The sequence below is a fragment of the Patella vulgata genome, chromosome 7, assembly GCF_932274485.2.
Source record: "Patella vulgata chromosome 7, xgPatVulg1.2, whole genome shotgun sequence".
NCBI classification, from domain to species: Eukaryota; Metazoa; Mollusca; class Gastropoda; family Patellidae; genus Patella; species Patella vulgata.
In genome coordinates, this window is record NC_065885.2 from 49092991 (window position 1) to 49109482 (window position 16492).

Here is a 16492-nt window from a genome sequence, read left to right on the forward strand (position 1 = left end):
CCTGGGAAACTAAAATATCAATTCTTATATTTATATTACACATATTAGAAACATTCATCTGATGGAAATTTAATATACGTCCACATTCCTGCTTTCATTGATATGGTACTTTTTAAATTGAAGAGAATAAAATAGCTGCAATGACTGTAATATGACAAGAGGCAAAGCAGGCTAGGTGTTGGGTTTGTTTTGCCAAATTTACAAACTAATTATTAACAAAAAAAGTGGGTGTGACACTGCCCCAGGCGGTCGGGGCATGCATCAAAATAAATAGTTGCTGTCTTTACGGTACAAGGTATAAATATGCAAGATTCCAAGATGATCCATACAGAATTGAGGCCTGTAGATGATAAATACAAAAATTGGGCGTTGCTCTGCCCCTGGGGGTTGGATTTGAACAATATCTGTTAATTATAGCAACCTGTAGAGTATTTACAGACAAAAAAGTGGGTTTAGTACCACACCCCTGGGGGTCAGGACATGTACTAAAATAAATAGTTACTATCCTTACTGGAAAAAATATGCCAAGTTCCAAGGTGATCCATTCTGTACTCCAGCCTGTAGACAAAAAACACAAAAATTGGGCGTGGCTTTACACCCCTGGGGGTTGGACATAGACCAATATAAATAGGTACAACCCTATGATGGATCATACTGAATTGGATCCAAATCTGTTAATAATTGCAGTCCATATATCATTTACAGACTAAATATTAACAAAACTTGGGTGTGGCATCACCCAAAGAGGAAGTGGGTGGGGGGATCATGCACCAAAATCAATAGTTGCCGTCCTTAGGGTATAAGGAATGAGTATACCAAGTTCCAAGATAATCCATTCAGAATTGTGGCCGTCTGACACTAAACACATAAATTGGGCGTGGTTCTGCCCTGGGTCAGGACATGCACCAAAAGTAATAGTTGCCACCCTTAGGCTATAAGGAATACATATGCCAAGTTCCAAGCTGATCCATTCAGAATTAAGGCCTGTATACGATAAACACAAAAATTGGGCGTGACTCGGGCCATGTAGGGCATATCGAATAAGTATGAAAAGTTTTCAAGACAATTGATTAAGAATTGCGGGCCTGTAGACAACACACATACACACAAAAAGGAAATGGGTGTGCCTCTGCCCCTGGGGGTTGGGCATGCACCACAAACAATAGGGATGTTCCTTAGGGTATAAGAAATGTGGGCTGTAGACGACAAACAAATACAAGAAATGGGCATGGCTCTTTATAATCATTTGGATTCACATTTTCATGTGGACGTTTGTTGTCGTCGCCCCTGTCCATCCGGATGTCCACATTTTGTTTGTGGACAGGTCACAATATTTATCCGATTTTGACGAAATTGGAAATATAGGTTTATATCCCCAAAATCTGTGTTCCTTACAATATTGGCATGTATCAGACCATATAATTCAGGAATTATGGCTCGGTTTATTTCCCAAAGATCTCGGCTACTTTCGATATTGGCATGTATCGGATCGAAACTTCATGGATTATGGCCCCTGTTTGTACAAAAAATCACGTTTTTAGCTTCTGGAAAATCTATAGGGGTCACAATTTTTATTCGATTTGGTTTAAACTTGAAATGCATGTTTATGACCCACAGATCTCGGTTCCTGTCGATATTCGCGCATATCAGACCATAACTTCCTGAATTATGGCCCCTGATTGTACGAAAAATCTTGTTTTTAGCTTGTGGACCCCATAGAGGTCACAATTTTTATCCAATTTACAAAACCGTTTAAATATATATATCACCATTACACCCTAAGGATGGTTGAGTTCGAATTTCGTAAAAATCGGACTGAAACTGACGGACAAAATGACCGATCCTCGTTCGCAAATAGTGTCAAAATATTGTGTATCGCTGTTGTGGACCCTCTGGAGGTCACAATTTTCATCTGATTTTGATGGAACTTGAAATGCATGTTTATAACCCACAGATCTCGGTTCCTGTCGATATTGGCACATATCGGACCATAACTTCCTGAATTATGGCCCTTGATTGTACGAAAAATCACGTTTTTAGCTTGTCCGATTTAAAAAAACGTTTGAATATATCACCATTACACCCTAAGGATGGTTGAGTTCGAATTTCGTAAAAATTGGACCAAAACTGACATACAAAACTAAAGTAAGTGTTAAATGCCATTTAGGTATATTATAAAATTACCAGCGGCTGCCAGGCAGGATACACCCACATTTTACAACAGATGGATAGAGAACAAGCTAAAAACAAAAGCGATTTTTTGTACAATCAGGGGCAGTAACATCCTGGATTATGGCCCCTGATTGTACAAACAAGCCAACAGTGAGGCTGATGTCCCCCGCTGAAATCCCGAAATAAATAGATGACATATATTAATTAATTGCATGTTTATCTTTTTCAAAAGTATCCAGCAATCAAACTGATTATTAAGTATACATTAAGTTTCATCACTCTCTATCAGATAGAATCAAAATAAACAAGGCATTGACCTAATAAACACATACACCAAGTTTGAACATTCTAGCTCAATTAAAAGTTATCGTGTCCCAAAGCATCAACCATGCAATCAAATTGCTTATCTCTGCTTACCCTAAGCGGAAAATGCTCATCTTCGACCTCCATCAAGGCATTGACCTAATCAACACATACACCAAGTTTGAACATTCTAGCCCAATTAGGAAGAGAGTTATCGTGTCCCAAAGCATCAACCAATCAAATTGCTTATCTCTGCTTACCCTAAGCGGAAAATGCTCATCTTCGAACTCCATCAAGGCATTGACCTAATAAACACATACACCAAGTTTGAACATTCTAGCTCAATTAGGAAGAGAGTTATTGTGTCCCAAAAAGTGTGACGGACAGACAGACGGACAGACAGACAGACGGACGAACCCATTTTAATAGTCCCCTGTTTTCTTCGAAAGGCGGGGGACAAAAATCTCCTTTTTAGATTCTTCTCTGTCCATCACTTGCAGAATCTGGGCATATCCTGCATGGCAACTGCTTGTTATATAAACTTAATCATGGATGTATACTCTTCAAAAAAAGTAGGGGATATTGAAATGCAAATACCTATGCAGGCTGTGATATGATAAATAGTCATGGACACTTGACATGCTTTGAGAGCATGTTTACAGATGAAGAACTTATCGTCCCAACAGAACCACTGAGCTGCATGTGTGACACACAATAGCGCCATACACCTGGGAGGGGTTCATTGTTAAATTTGACACTTCAAGGAAGGGTTGATGAAAACTGCCGCTTGCTAGTTTATCCTATCCATGTTTGCTTTCCTATCGGTTCTTACATAAGATTTACTGTTTAGCGTATCTTTGCTTTAGTGTGTTACGTTTAATTTGATCGAGAAACGTGTTCGTCGACATCAACTTCAGCTGACAACATTGGTGGAGCAATTACTCATTATTAAAACAAAAATCAAAAACGTCCATTGACAGTGTATCTCTTTGCGAGTGAAATGGGTCCGTCAGATAAGCCACCCATATGAACTGTTTATGTTTATGTGTAGGCAATTGGCCTGTTATTAACATACACTGGTTATCTCTAATAAAAACAGCAGTGCATTTTTGAAGAGTATATATTGCTGTGTGTCTCGCGACTGCTGTCTGTCGACAGGTCAGAATTTGTGACCGATTTCTTCAAATCTGAAGCAATTGTTCATTGGGCCATATGTAAGGACCCCATCAAAATTCTGAATTTGTCGATCGAAAAGTTATCTCTCTTGTACGTTCAAACATGTGAGTTCTTGTGAATGTGAAACAGGATGCGACATATGGGTAGAGCATAATGCTAAAGTAAATAAGACTATAAGAAATTTAATGCAAAACTAACAGGGTATTAAATTTAATCAGAACAAAGTAAAAAACATCTATAAAATTATTTTCATTTGAAGGAAACATATATTAAATTGCATAAATTAACATAGCGTTGTCACTAGTTGTCAGGCTTAAACCCACCAGCATCTTTCAGAAGGAAGGCAGCAAGAACCACATGTGAGCAATAAATTTACCTGAAACTTGAGATTTGGAATGTGTGCAGAGTTTTGGTGACAGGAGTATAAGTCAATGCATGACTGAAGTAAGATACTGTTCCACTCCTTATAACCGATATGTCAAATGTTATAACTGACCTGTAGAGAATTGTAAACAGACAGGATTGATGACAATCTATTGAAACATAAAATGTAACTGTATATAATTTAATCAATTTTTGAACACAACCAGGTTAAATTAATAATTTAAAAATAGATTATCTATTTTTCTAATTTGTCTATAAAAAGGTAAAATGTCTTGAGAACATTAACAGGATCTTCCCAATGTGGGTAATGACCAATATGCTTTTCTAATTCTACTATTTCATGTTGTGGTACAGTTTCTCTGAAAATAGATTAATGCAAGCCGTTAAACTACCGGTAATATCTATCTTAATTCATTATATCAACCACTTCAGAGACATTGTTGCTGACCTGACCAAAGACTAGTTTCGTATAAATTTGGTTTGTGGTCTAAGGGGAGACAACAGGTAATTGGATGAGTCATTTCCCCTGAATAACGTTTGAAACCAGAATTTAAGGAATTTTAACAGATTCATGTTGTTCAGTACTGCACACTCGAGTTCTTGGGTAAAGTCTTGATTTGAGATTATTTTTATACGTCCACATTGTCATCGCCCCTATCCTAGGGGAAACTTCAGAGGGAACCAGCTAATCGAAAAAATTAAATGTTCCCGCCGTCATGTTGAAATATTAATAACTTGCATAATGGCTTTAGTAATTTAATTTTTATACGCCAACATTTTCATGTGGACATATATTGTTGTCACCCCTGTCCATCCATCCTTTCTTCCGTCCACAATTTGATTGTATGGTGTCCACAATCAAATTTTTATCCGATTTTGACGAAACTTGAAATATAGGTTATCTCCAAAAGATCTTGGTTCATTTCAATATTGGCATGTATGATGTATCAGACCGTAACTTCATGGATTATGGTCCCTGATTGTAAGAAAATTCACGTTTTTAGCATGTGAACCCTCTGGAGGTCACAATTTTTATTCAATTTTAAAAAAACATTTAAATATATCACTGTTACACCATAATAAAGGTTGAGTATGAAATACGGGAAAATCAAAACGAAACTACCTGACTAAATGGCTGCTCCTTGTACTTAAATAGTGTAAAAGTGTGTAATACGAAGCTTGTCGACCTTCTAGGGGTCACAGTTTTTGTCCGATTTTGATCAAACTTAAAATATATGTTTATATCCCAAAGACATAACATCCTGGATTCTGGTACATGATTGTACAAAAAATTTTTTTTTTTAGCTTGTTCTCTATCCATCTCTGGCAAAAATGTGGGCGTATCTTGCATGGCAACTGCTGGTTAAGAGATATATGTAAAATCAGATTAATATTAAAAGTACCTTCCTGTGATGATATATTTGGACTAAACACATATACAAACTAATCAATTTATCAAAAATTTGCTTCAAATCCCTCTCAAAACATTGTATTCGAGAGGAAATACTCCCAAGGTATAAAAAATCTATTAAATATTATAAATATCGAAGCCTTAGCAAATTCTCAGATTATCCCATGCCCACGTCTTTTTCCTTAGTTTTTATCTCAGAGAATATCACTTTATCCACATCCGCTCAAAATTAAGTTTATCAACAATTACATCAATCACTCCCTAACACCAAGAGGTCGGACAATCTACGTGTGCAACCTTTGACGTCACTCGAGCAGACAGCCCTTAATCGTCAGACTGCTAATTAGTGACACCCTCTCATTTTTGTCCTCTGCGCGCTCCATGGGTGTTTTTCAAGGAATCCAGTATTTTTCTAGTAAGATTGTATGTCTCTACTTTCCATATATACCAAAATTGCCATACTTTTATTGGAAATAATCACCCGATAAATATTTTTGTGTGGAAGTATCTGTAAGATAAAGGTAAACTCAAAGATTCCAAATGAACGACATGCCTTCAATTGACTACCTCGATACCAGTGCTGCTATTTCAAATTTTTCTTGTCAGACATTTTTACCAAAAATAAAGGGGCATAACTCTGTTATTTAAGCAGACAGTTTCAGACCATAATTAAAAATAGGTGCACCTCGTTATTTTTCATATTTAATTCCCGTACGGAATTCACAATTATGTCAGTAATATTCATAAAAAATTATGTGTTTTCGTAATATGATAGAATGAGTCGACACCATGAATAATTTGATCCTACCTGTAATGTTGTATAAATTTAGGTGGATTAACAGGATCTGCTGGACCATATATCATTTGAACTGAAACATATACAGTCTTATATATTATACAGAGAGTTCAGGATGGCCAGTAATAGTACAGTACAGTACATTTTCTTAACTTAAACAGGCATCATGCAAAAGCTAAATCTGCCTATTGTAGGTTTTTCTTAAGGGCTGAAATGTTATATAAATTATTAATTAGACATTAATTAACTTACCAAAACCATAATCAACTCTTGATGCCATTGGATGGTTATGATATTAGAAGATTTAAATACGTTTTGTGGTGGTAAAAATGGATAAGTGAGACTTTATTTTTATTATCGTAACAACAGTAGTAATGACAACTGAGGCTAGGTTATAATTGTATTGCCATTATCTAGGTTCAAAGTGAAGTAATTTGACTGAAATTTTCAGTATATTCTCTTTTCATTATCTCTCTTATAACTATTATAGCCGAGAAGTGTCATTTCTTTATCTAATTTTTATGGACCCTGCCTGAATTTCATGGCAGCTGACTGCCAGCTTTATATAGTATAGACACTATACTTTAATCACACAGTCGATTAAATATACATGTATATTGTATTTGACAACAAGTGAATGTGTGGGGAAAGTAATATGACCTGAAGGAGGTCAACATAATTATACATATTGAAATTAATATGAGGTACTGACATCACTGTTTATCAATGACTCTGACTAGTCTAGCATCAAGTGATGGTCCGATAAGAATACCATTTGTGTGCATGTGCAAACAGATATAAACGTACAACAGTCCACCGGATAAAACATGTGACAGGAATATGGAATAAGCCCATTGCATGATAATCAAATGAAAGAATTAGAGAACGCAGTAGTAAGTCACGGAGGGCTCTCTTCGATCCAATTTCAATGTGTGCTGACATCGTACGTCATCACTCAGTGGAGTTATTCCAGAAATATGAGATTGCAAACTCAAACAATAATACCTATTTATGCTTTTGAATTTTTATTTAAATTTTATAAACTATGAAATAAACAATGGTCCTCCATTGATCACTGTGTTGATGTGAAATAGTTCCAAATCTTACTGTTTCGCAGCATTTTATGGTACTGGTATTTTCACCACACTTGTCATAATACAGGGGGTTGAATGGTCGAATGGTTAGCGCATGCGCATTGTATCATAAGGTCTGTCATTGAGTCAACTGGCGTGGTTTCAATTCCCCAGTTGTACGTGACAAGGAATAGGGTCACCTGTCCCACCTTGAGGGTTTTCTCTGGGTCCTATGGTTTCCTCTTACTGCTAAAGACCCCTACGTGCAAGCAATTTATTGAAATAAAATTGAACCATATATTAGTCCCGAAATGACCTAGTTTGTGTCGTGTGGACGTTAAACCCCATTTCTCTCTCTCTCTCTGTCATAATACATAGAAGTTTGAGAAAAGGTGAGAAAATGGCATTCATACAGCAATACTTTTAGTTCACAATAGATGGTGTGTATTTTTGACTGCAGAAGAAGTGTGACCCAATTATATTTTCCTTAAAATAACATCTCGTTCCTGTTTAATTCCCAAGGTAAAATAGTACCAGGCATTTCCCGACTAACAATGCCATGTATCTACATTGATTATCATGAAATTCAAGACATTGTAATGTGTAATAGTTTTATATCCACCACTATCGGTAAATGTATCTCTATCGGCCAAATTTATCGCTGTCAATATCTGATATCGGTAAAATCGATAGTAGCCATATCGGGCCATGATTTCCATCTAATAAATCACTGTTAAGTAATCTATTATTTTGAGGGGTGATGTGTTTGACAAACACCCTTGTTTTAGGCAGGGTAATAACAGCATAACAATATACTTTGTTTTATTATATTCAATTTAATGTGATCTGCTTCTGCTGTATACTACTCTTTTCTAAAATAAGTGTAATAGGTTAGAAGAGTAAGTACTTCATTTAATGTCATAGAACAAAAATGAGTATTCACATTAATGCAACTGGCAATCTAAGGCACTTTCAGAATTATTCTGCAAATTGAAGAAAAAAACATCTCACTAAAGATGTGTGGTAGAATGATACTTACCTGGTAATTGTGTATTTTTCAAAGCTCCTACCCATCTCTCATTATATTCTTTCCTCTCTGGTAAAAACTCTATTATACTAAAGAGAAAAATATTACATTCATACAAACAATAATAACTAATCATATGTTCATACAAACAATAATAACTAAATATACATTCAAATAATAATAACTAATTATACATTCATACAATAATAACTAATTATACATTCATACAAACAATAATAACTAATTATAATTCATACAAACCATAATAACTAATTATGCATTCAAACAAACTTCAAACACATGGTCAGCCAACAACATGCTTGTGAATTACATTATGCATTCATACAAACAATAATAACTAATTATACGCTCATACAAACAATAATAACTAAATATACATTCAAATAATAATAACTAATTATACATTGATACAATAATAACTAATTATACATTCATATGTATAATTGGTAAAGTATTACATTTTGAATTGAAATATCTGCTGATTTTTATATATGGACAATAAAGTATATCAAAAGTGTCTAACCAAGTGTATCTCCTAAATTTAATGCCAGAAATCATTGAAAATCATTAGAATTCTACCTCTCAACTAGATTAACAGAGACATGTATGGGTGACAAACTTTTAGTTTTACTTAAAGATGGGTTCCCAGAAAAGTATTTATCGGGTGGTTATTTCCAATAAAAGTATGGCAATTTTGGTATATATGGAAAGTAGGGATATCCTATCTTACCAGAAAAATACTGGATTCACCGAAAAACACTCATGGAGCGTATACAGGACAAAACTGTAAGGGTTCCCCTAATCAACAGCCCGACGATTAAGAATTTCTGCACGCGTGATTTCAAAGGTCACATGCGAACATTGAGGGCTTGATGTACAAGTTGATAAACTTTATGAAGAGTTAGACGTATAACACTTTCTGAGATAAAAATGACGGAAAAAGACGCGGGTAGTGGATAATCCGAGAATTTAATTAGGATTCGATATTTGTAATAAATAGTAAGTGATTAAAGACAACATTGTCTTATGTATGCAATGAATTCTCCTCTGATTTCCAAGACGTGACGTAAACATGACCTGGTTAGATCGAATTTTAATAGCAGGGCATTCCTTCGCAATTACAATGTTTGAGAAGGATTTGAAGCATAATTATGACAAATTAATTAGTTTGAATATGTTTTTAGTCCATATATACCATTAAATCACCCAGTTTGTACGCGGGAACCCATCTTTAAATGTCACTGTCTATGAGTATGTCCCCCTGTATGTATAAATGCAGCAGAGTCATCCACACAAACTACAAAATGTGGGCGTATAAAAAGTTTATCCCAAATCCCTACCCTTGAATTATGGAAAGACAAAGATGATAGTATGCTCCCACATTTAATGTGAGCATATATAAAACTACTGATTATTAAAAGTTCCTGATATATATGAATAAAGTACTGCTCACAACAATTACTGGAAGCGATCTACCTTGAAAGAGCTGCATTACCATTATCATATCGTAAAACAGTCCAAAAGTCCCACATTTCTTCGGCATTTGGTTGATTACTTCCAAATATTTCACCAAACCTGAAAATTGTCATAATAAATTTTTTGAAGAATTAATTTTATGTTAACTCCGCAATATTTTATAGGAACATGAGTTGATAGTTGGAAGTCAAATGGTAATCTGGAAAAATGCTTAAATTAATAAGGCAATTTTGATCTATAAACAAATGGAAGCTATAAAATTATTTCTTGAGATTGGAATTTTCTAAATAACAAGCGGTTGCCATGCAAGATACACTCACATTTTGCAAGAGATGGACAGAGAACAAGCTAAAAAAAAAGTGATTTTTTTCTACAATCAGGGGCCATAATAATGGAAGTTACGGTCTGATATGTGTGGACATCTACAGGAACGAGATCTTCAGGATATAAACATATATTGTAAGTTTCATCAAAATCGGAAGTAGATACTTTTACACTATTTGCGCACAAGGAGCGGCCATTTTGCCGGGCAGTTTCGTTACGATTTTTACGAAATTCAAACTCAACCATCATTATGGTGTCACGTTGATGTATTTAAACAGTTTTTAAAATTGGATAAATATTGTGACCTCTAGTCGAGGGTTCACAAGCTAAAAACGTGATTTTTCGTACAATCTGGGGCCATAATCGAGGAAGTTACAGTCTGACATGTGCGAATATCTAAAGGGACCGTGATCATTGGGACATAAACATTTATTTTAAGTTTTATCAAAATCTGATAAAAATTGTAACTTCTAGAGGGTCCACAACCTTGGTATTACATACTTCTACACTATTTGCATACCAGGGGCATCCATTTTGAAAGGCACTTTGGTCCGATTTTCACTAAATTTGAACTCAACCATCATTACGGTGTAACAATGATATATTTAAATGTTTTCTAAAATTGGATAACAATTATGACCTCCAGAGGATCCACAAGCTAAAAACGTGATTTTTCGTATAATCAGGGGCCATAATTCAGGAAGTTACGGTCCGATACATGCCAATATCGAAAGCAACCGAGATCTTTTGGAGATAAACCTATATTTCAAGTTTCGTCAAAATTGGATAAGAATTGTGACCTGTAGAGTGTCCACAAACAATTGTGGATGGACGGACGGACAGGGGCTAGGACAATATACGTCCACATGAAAATGTGGGCATATAAAAGAAAACCAAGATCATTTTGGAGATAGACCTATATTTCAATTTTCATCAAAAATAGTGACCTGTAGAATGTCCACAAACAAATTGGATGGATGGACAGGTGTGACGACAATATACATCCACATGAAAATGTTGGCGTATAAAAATTAAATTACTAAAGGCATTATGCAAGTTATTAATATTTCAACATGATGGCGGGAACATTTTATTTTTTCAATTAGCTGGTTCCCTCTGAAGTTTCCCCTAGGATAGGGGCGATGACAATGTGGACGTATAAAAATAATCTCAAATCAAGACTTTACCCAAGAACTCGAGTGTGCAGTACTGAACAACATGAATCTGTTAAAATTCCTTAAATTCTGGTTTCAATTAGCTGGTTCCCTCCGAAGTTTTCCCTAGGATTGCTGGTGTTCGCCGAGACAGTTTCGTCCGGTAAAGCGAATGATTAGAGGAGTCCATGCCGAAATGGCGTGGAGCTATTGTCAAATTCAACATTCAGATTAAATAGTAATAATAAACAAACATGGCCATATTAAAGGATGATAAGATGACCTGTCCTCTCCTAACGCCGTGTTTTAAAGTTAATTATATCAACCTGTCCATAATATCATATTACAATACATTGGACATTAAATTTGTAATAAACAACAACGATAAGCCTCCTTACCCTTTATTAAATAGTTGATAAAATATAACACTAGCTCCTATTGGTCCTATTACTGGATACTGTAATATCTACAAATAATCAAAAACCAGTGCCATACAAAGGTAAACATTAAAATTCAGCAAATAAAATCAAGAATATTTTCACATTCACATATAATAAAGATATATTGTCTTTTATATTAATTTTGGAAGTCCATTTCTGCATAACATAATGTATAGTTAATTTTCTTTACACAACCATGCCGTTGGTAGAACCAAAACTTACTCACCTTTTGTAAAATTCTGGGATGATGTGTTTCTAAAAATATAGCTTCAATAAAATAAAAAGAAAATAGGTTTATACATTATAACACAATAAACATGTTTAAAACCAGTCAGAACAATAGTTGATTTGCTCATATTCTATTAAGAGAAGTTTTTTCTTTGTGATTTTATGTCATATGAGAAAAATCTCATATATCTTTCAGTGAATAAAACTGTTAGTCCCTAGCAACTGTTGGAAACTTTAAGATACATTTCAAAGAAATATCAACATGTTGAAGGCAGGCTTTTTACTAGTAGTAGCAATCACTGGGAGCATGGATAAAATGGTCTATAACTCAAATGTGTGTACAGTGACTACTTTCTGCTATACTTGATTTTTGTTTTAATTTTCCAGTGAGCACTACATTTGTAAGTTAATGCTGCATTTTAATTACCAGTTTATTCAGTGAAAAACTTGAGGCAAGTATTCTAAGAGTTGAGTACCGATATTCCCTAAAAATTTGAGATGTAATATTCAGACAAACTAAATAGGCTATTTGTACACATATTTTCTTACCTTTAGATTAATGAAAGCAACAATGCTGTTAATAATAACTTAAAATATAAATAAACTCATAACATACTTAAACATACATTATGCAAGAGCAAAATCTGATTATTGCAAGTCTTGATTTAGGCTTCAGATGTTATAGAAATTATAAATTAGATCTTTATTTAAACAACAAGCCCAAAATCAACTCTGTAGACCCACAGATGGCTCGGCTACAGCGCGGATTTAAATAGGATTTCACTTACTGATAAATTCAAATATGGCGCACCCTGATGAGAATACGTCAGTTAGATCGAGGCTAAATGATAGAGTGTACTTAGCGAGGCAGCTGTAGAGCGTTTCCGCATGCCATTGAAAACTTTACTTGATAATCGAGATATGTAGGTGGAGTTAACGCCTGTCAATCAAACGTACGGCCAAGGTGAAGGCGCATTTCAATACCATTTCTAGTCAAATATTACAACGATGATAACTATGTTCAGAATAAAGTAATTTGACTGAAATTTTCAATATATTCTTCTTTCATCATCTACTTTTGAACTGTTATAGCAAGAATGGCCAACTCTCTATAAAAATCTCCCATAATGTATCTTTAAAATTCTAAACTAATGTTCAAAAAACAATAAACAGGAAATGTTACTGTGCTAGGTGCCTCAAAGAGAGAGAAAGAATTGGGATTTAACTTCCACTTGACATATTGTTCAGTCTTATTTCAATAATTCGCTTGCGTGTAGGGGTCTTTAGCAGTGGGAGGAAACTGGAGGGCACGGAGGAAAATTACGAGGTTGGACAGGTGACCCTACTCCTTATGATCTAACACACACACACACACACATTGAACCATTTAGCCACCCATGAGTAATTATTTAGATAAAAAAGATTAAATGATTTAGAAACACAAACCTCCATTTAACATACTGAGAGATTTTAACTGAATATTTTCTCCAACTCTGCCATCTTTGTTATATCTGTAATTACCAGTATTAAAGAAACAAGATATAAAAATATTTTATACAGCCTACATAGAGTTATCTCCCTTGACACATCATTTTATATACTGGTTTACTTCTATTTGAGAGAAAATTATCATTGTTGTAATTTTATAAAACAAAGTACTATAATAAGAAAAAAGTATATTATTCTCAAGTATAAAATGGCCTTGCTGCTTTTAGATTGACCTGTCATCAAATCTTTGACTTTTGGGTTATAAATATTGTGGGGGCATGTTACAAGGGTAATACAAAGAGTTGTTTCCCTTGACACAGCAACACCTAGAGGACTTATTTATGATTGCGTTAAATAAGTTGTCATAGTATCCTCATATTCCTAGTACATCATTCTTTAAATTCTATTACAAAATTTATACTGATGCTACCTTGCTAATAATTCGAGAGCAACAGTATCACCATAGTCATGGGATAAAATATGAACTTCTGTAACTTGTAGATATGACAAAAGAGATAATGTTATGTCTGCTTGCTCTGCTATCTTGTATTTATGAGTTATCTAAATAAAAATCAGACATATAATTTAATACAGATTTCATGGATAAATATAGGGTGCCAGGGAACATAACATACGATACTCAGCAACTTTTTTGTAAATACCAAAATGTTAAACTGTCATAATAGTACTGTTTTTTGTTATGACATATTAATACATAAAAAAAGATCAGGTGATAATCATAATAGCATAGATAGAGTTAACAAGATTTAGATTTAATGGAGCATAACATTTGTATTAACTTTTATAAATACTGAATTATAAGTTTGATTACCGGTTTTTCACTGAACCCAAATCCTAAGAAATCTAAAACTATAACACGACTGAATTTCTGTTCCAGTCCATCCATAACCTGCGAAAAAAGGATGTATTCCTATTAATTTCATTTCCATTATACACTCAAGTTGAGGCTTCGTTCTTGAAAAATGCCATCTTTTAAATGGTTACTTGTAAACAAAAATCGAACCAACAGAATTACATAAAGTATAAAGGTTATGTTTGTTTCTGCCATGATATAGTATACACCATCAAAACTATATATATCATACTGAAAACTAAATCTTCTACTGTTCTAATGAAAGCAAAAATAATCTTAGATGATTTATCTAGCCAATTCACTCATCCCATAAATCATTTCATTATTTCAATAGAACACAGATCCAGTGACCAAATTAAAAGGCAGTTTAACTAATGGAATTTATGAATAAGAAGAACACAAAATCACTGCCCAGCAACTATCCCCCACATTCAAACCAACTGATTGACAATAGAAAATTGTAATACTAGAAATTACTTTTTTCCAATCATAACTTGAAGAAGGAAAACCATGAAGACAGATGAGTGTACTGGCTTGACCATTACCCTTAGAATCTAACAGATAAAAAGAAAAAAATAATTAGACAGAATACCAATTTTCATAGCACTATTTTAAGCACAAATTATACATGTGAAATCAATTGTTCTTTTATAACAAATTGCCATTTTTATTAGATTTTATATGTTTAGTTGTTTTGTGGGATGACAATCTGTCTTCCTTGAAGTCTTATAGATAAGGCCAGTGTTCAGATATAACTGATTTTGTGTTTTTCTATCAACACAGTAAGCTAACCATGAAACCCAAAATAGTCAAAACATGGATTTAATCATATAGAGTTTGCCCCATCACCTATCGTAGTAAGACCTCATATCAAGCCTATCCAATACTTTACTTTTTACCTAGTTCAAAGAGGTTTAGCTCCTTGCAAAAGTCTATCTTTAGGTGTATGTCATTAATAATGCCTATAATACCTATATAGAAAATCTTGTTGTCTTGAAAGTTTATAAAATCTCCTTTGTTGAGCCACTCTTTTAAATCAGATGAAAGTGTTGGAGGGGGATAATAGAAATATATACTGAGTAGTACAGAAAACAGCACAAACAGTGTTGGTATATAAGACATCTTTTAATTCTGAATTACATTTAAAAGAAAAATAATTATATGTGAATCTCATCTTATTTTGTTACAATAATCTTTATACAAAATAAATAAAATTGGCAGATTTTTAATATTTTAATCTAAAATAACATGTCAAACATTGGGGGGGGGGGGGATATTTAGGAATCATAATCATGAAAGTATCAAACTTGTGTACAATTGAAGACATCTGACCAGGTGTAAGACCACTCCTCTAGGGCCCGTTAGACCTCCATCGCACCACTTGTGAAATAAGAATATGGATGCGCTTAGATTTGAATGAACGCTGGTATAGGCCGAGGGAACATTTTGCACTTCATATCATATCTAATTTTCATGGCTTAATCAATGCTGAAATATATTCAAATTGATTATATATTCAACATCTAAATAAGAAAACCAAAATGTCATAAGAAATGTTTAATCATTAAATATATAACGGGTATACATTTTCTCCCAAAACAATCTGTGGGGAAGGTTTTGACTAGAGTAGAAACTATTTGTTGACAACAGGAATAAATAATGATTAAATTGTTAAATCTGCTTCTGGCTACAGCATGTTCACACCATGCAGGTTGCAGGATATCTAGCTTGTCTGACAAACATCAATATTTGATTTGCTTTGAATCAAAATATTTGCGCTCTGAGACTGTTGGTTTTCTTTTAATTTGTAATATGGTTTATTAAAACTTTTAATGTAATGGAATACTCTAGCTTGTTGATTAGCAGAGCATTAAGTTTGAAGTCATGATGAGTGCCAATAACATTACACGGAAGCCTATATAAATCCCTAACAACAGTAATTCAAAATGAGCTTAGTCTACTAATTGCTGTAACTAGTTCATTATAATTAATTGAATTACTCTCGTTAAAACAATTGTCCCATTCATTAATAGATCTATAATCCCATTCAAGCTTCTTTCAACTTGAACAAAGTTGAGTTGATTCTCTAAGTGTCACATGTCATAACTGGTATATATAACGGGAGATAACTGTTGTTCGTAAAGT

The 16492-nt window shown here is 34.0% G+C and overlaps 1 protein-coding gene across 1 annotated transcript; it reads right to left on the reverse strand.

Annotated features, from left to right (window-relative positions):
• Positions 1-3845: 3845 nt before the first annotated feature.
• On the reverse strand, positions 3846-16488 carry LOC126826718 (mesoderm-specific transcript protein). Its single transcript, XM_050555754.1, has 12 exons — positions 16348-16488; positions 15319-15478; positions 14825-14901; positions 14306-14383; positions 13904-14034; positions 13432-13496; positions 11984-12024; positions 11716-11783; positions 9840-9938; positions 8355-8431; positions 6255-6315; positions 3846-4394 (listed from the first exon to the last, which is right to left on the reverse strand). Exons 2-12 carry the CDS (start codon positions 15467-15469, stop codon positions 4271-4273), a joined length of 972 nt encoding a protein of 323 aa, XP_050411711.1. The 5' UTR covers positions 15470-15478; positions 16348-16488; the 3' UTR covers positions 3846-4270.
• Between the last annotated feature and the right edge of the window lie 4 nt (positions 16489-16492).

Bases quoted from the DNA above. Each gene is read 5' to 3' on its own strand.
- LOC126826718 (XM_050555754.1), bottom strand. From the start codon at position 15,469: ATGTCTTATATACCAACACTGTTTGTGCTGTTTTCTGTACTACTCAGT. The intron at 9,939-11,715 runs GTAAGGAGGCTT...GACAATTTTCAG, and splicing joins TATCAACTATTTAATAAAGG to GTTTGGTGAAATATTTGGAA. The intron at 6,316-8,354 runs GTAAGTATCATT...TATATGTTTCAG, and splicing joins GAAAAATACACAATTACCAG to TTCAAATGATATATGGTCCA.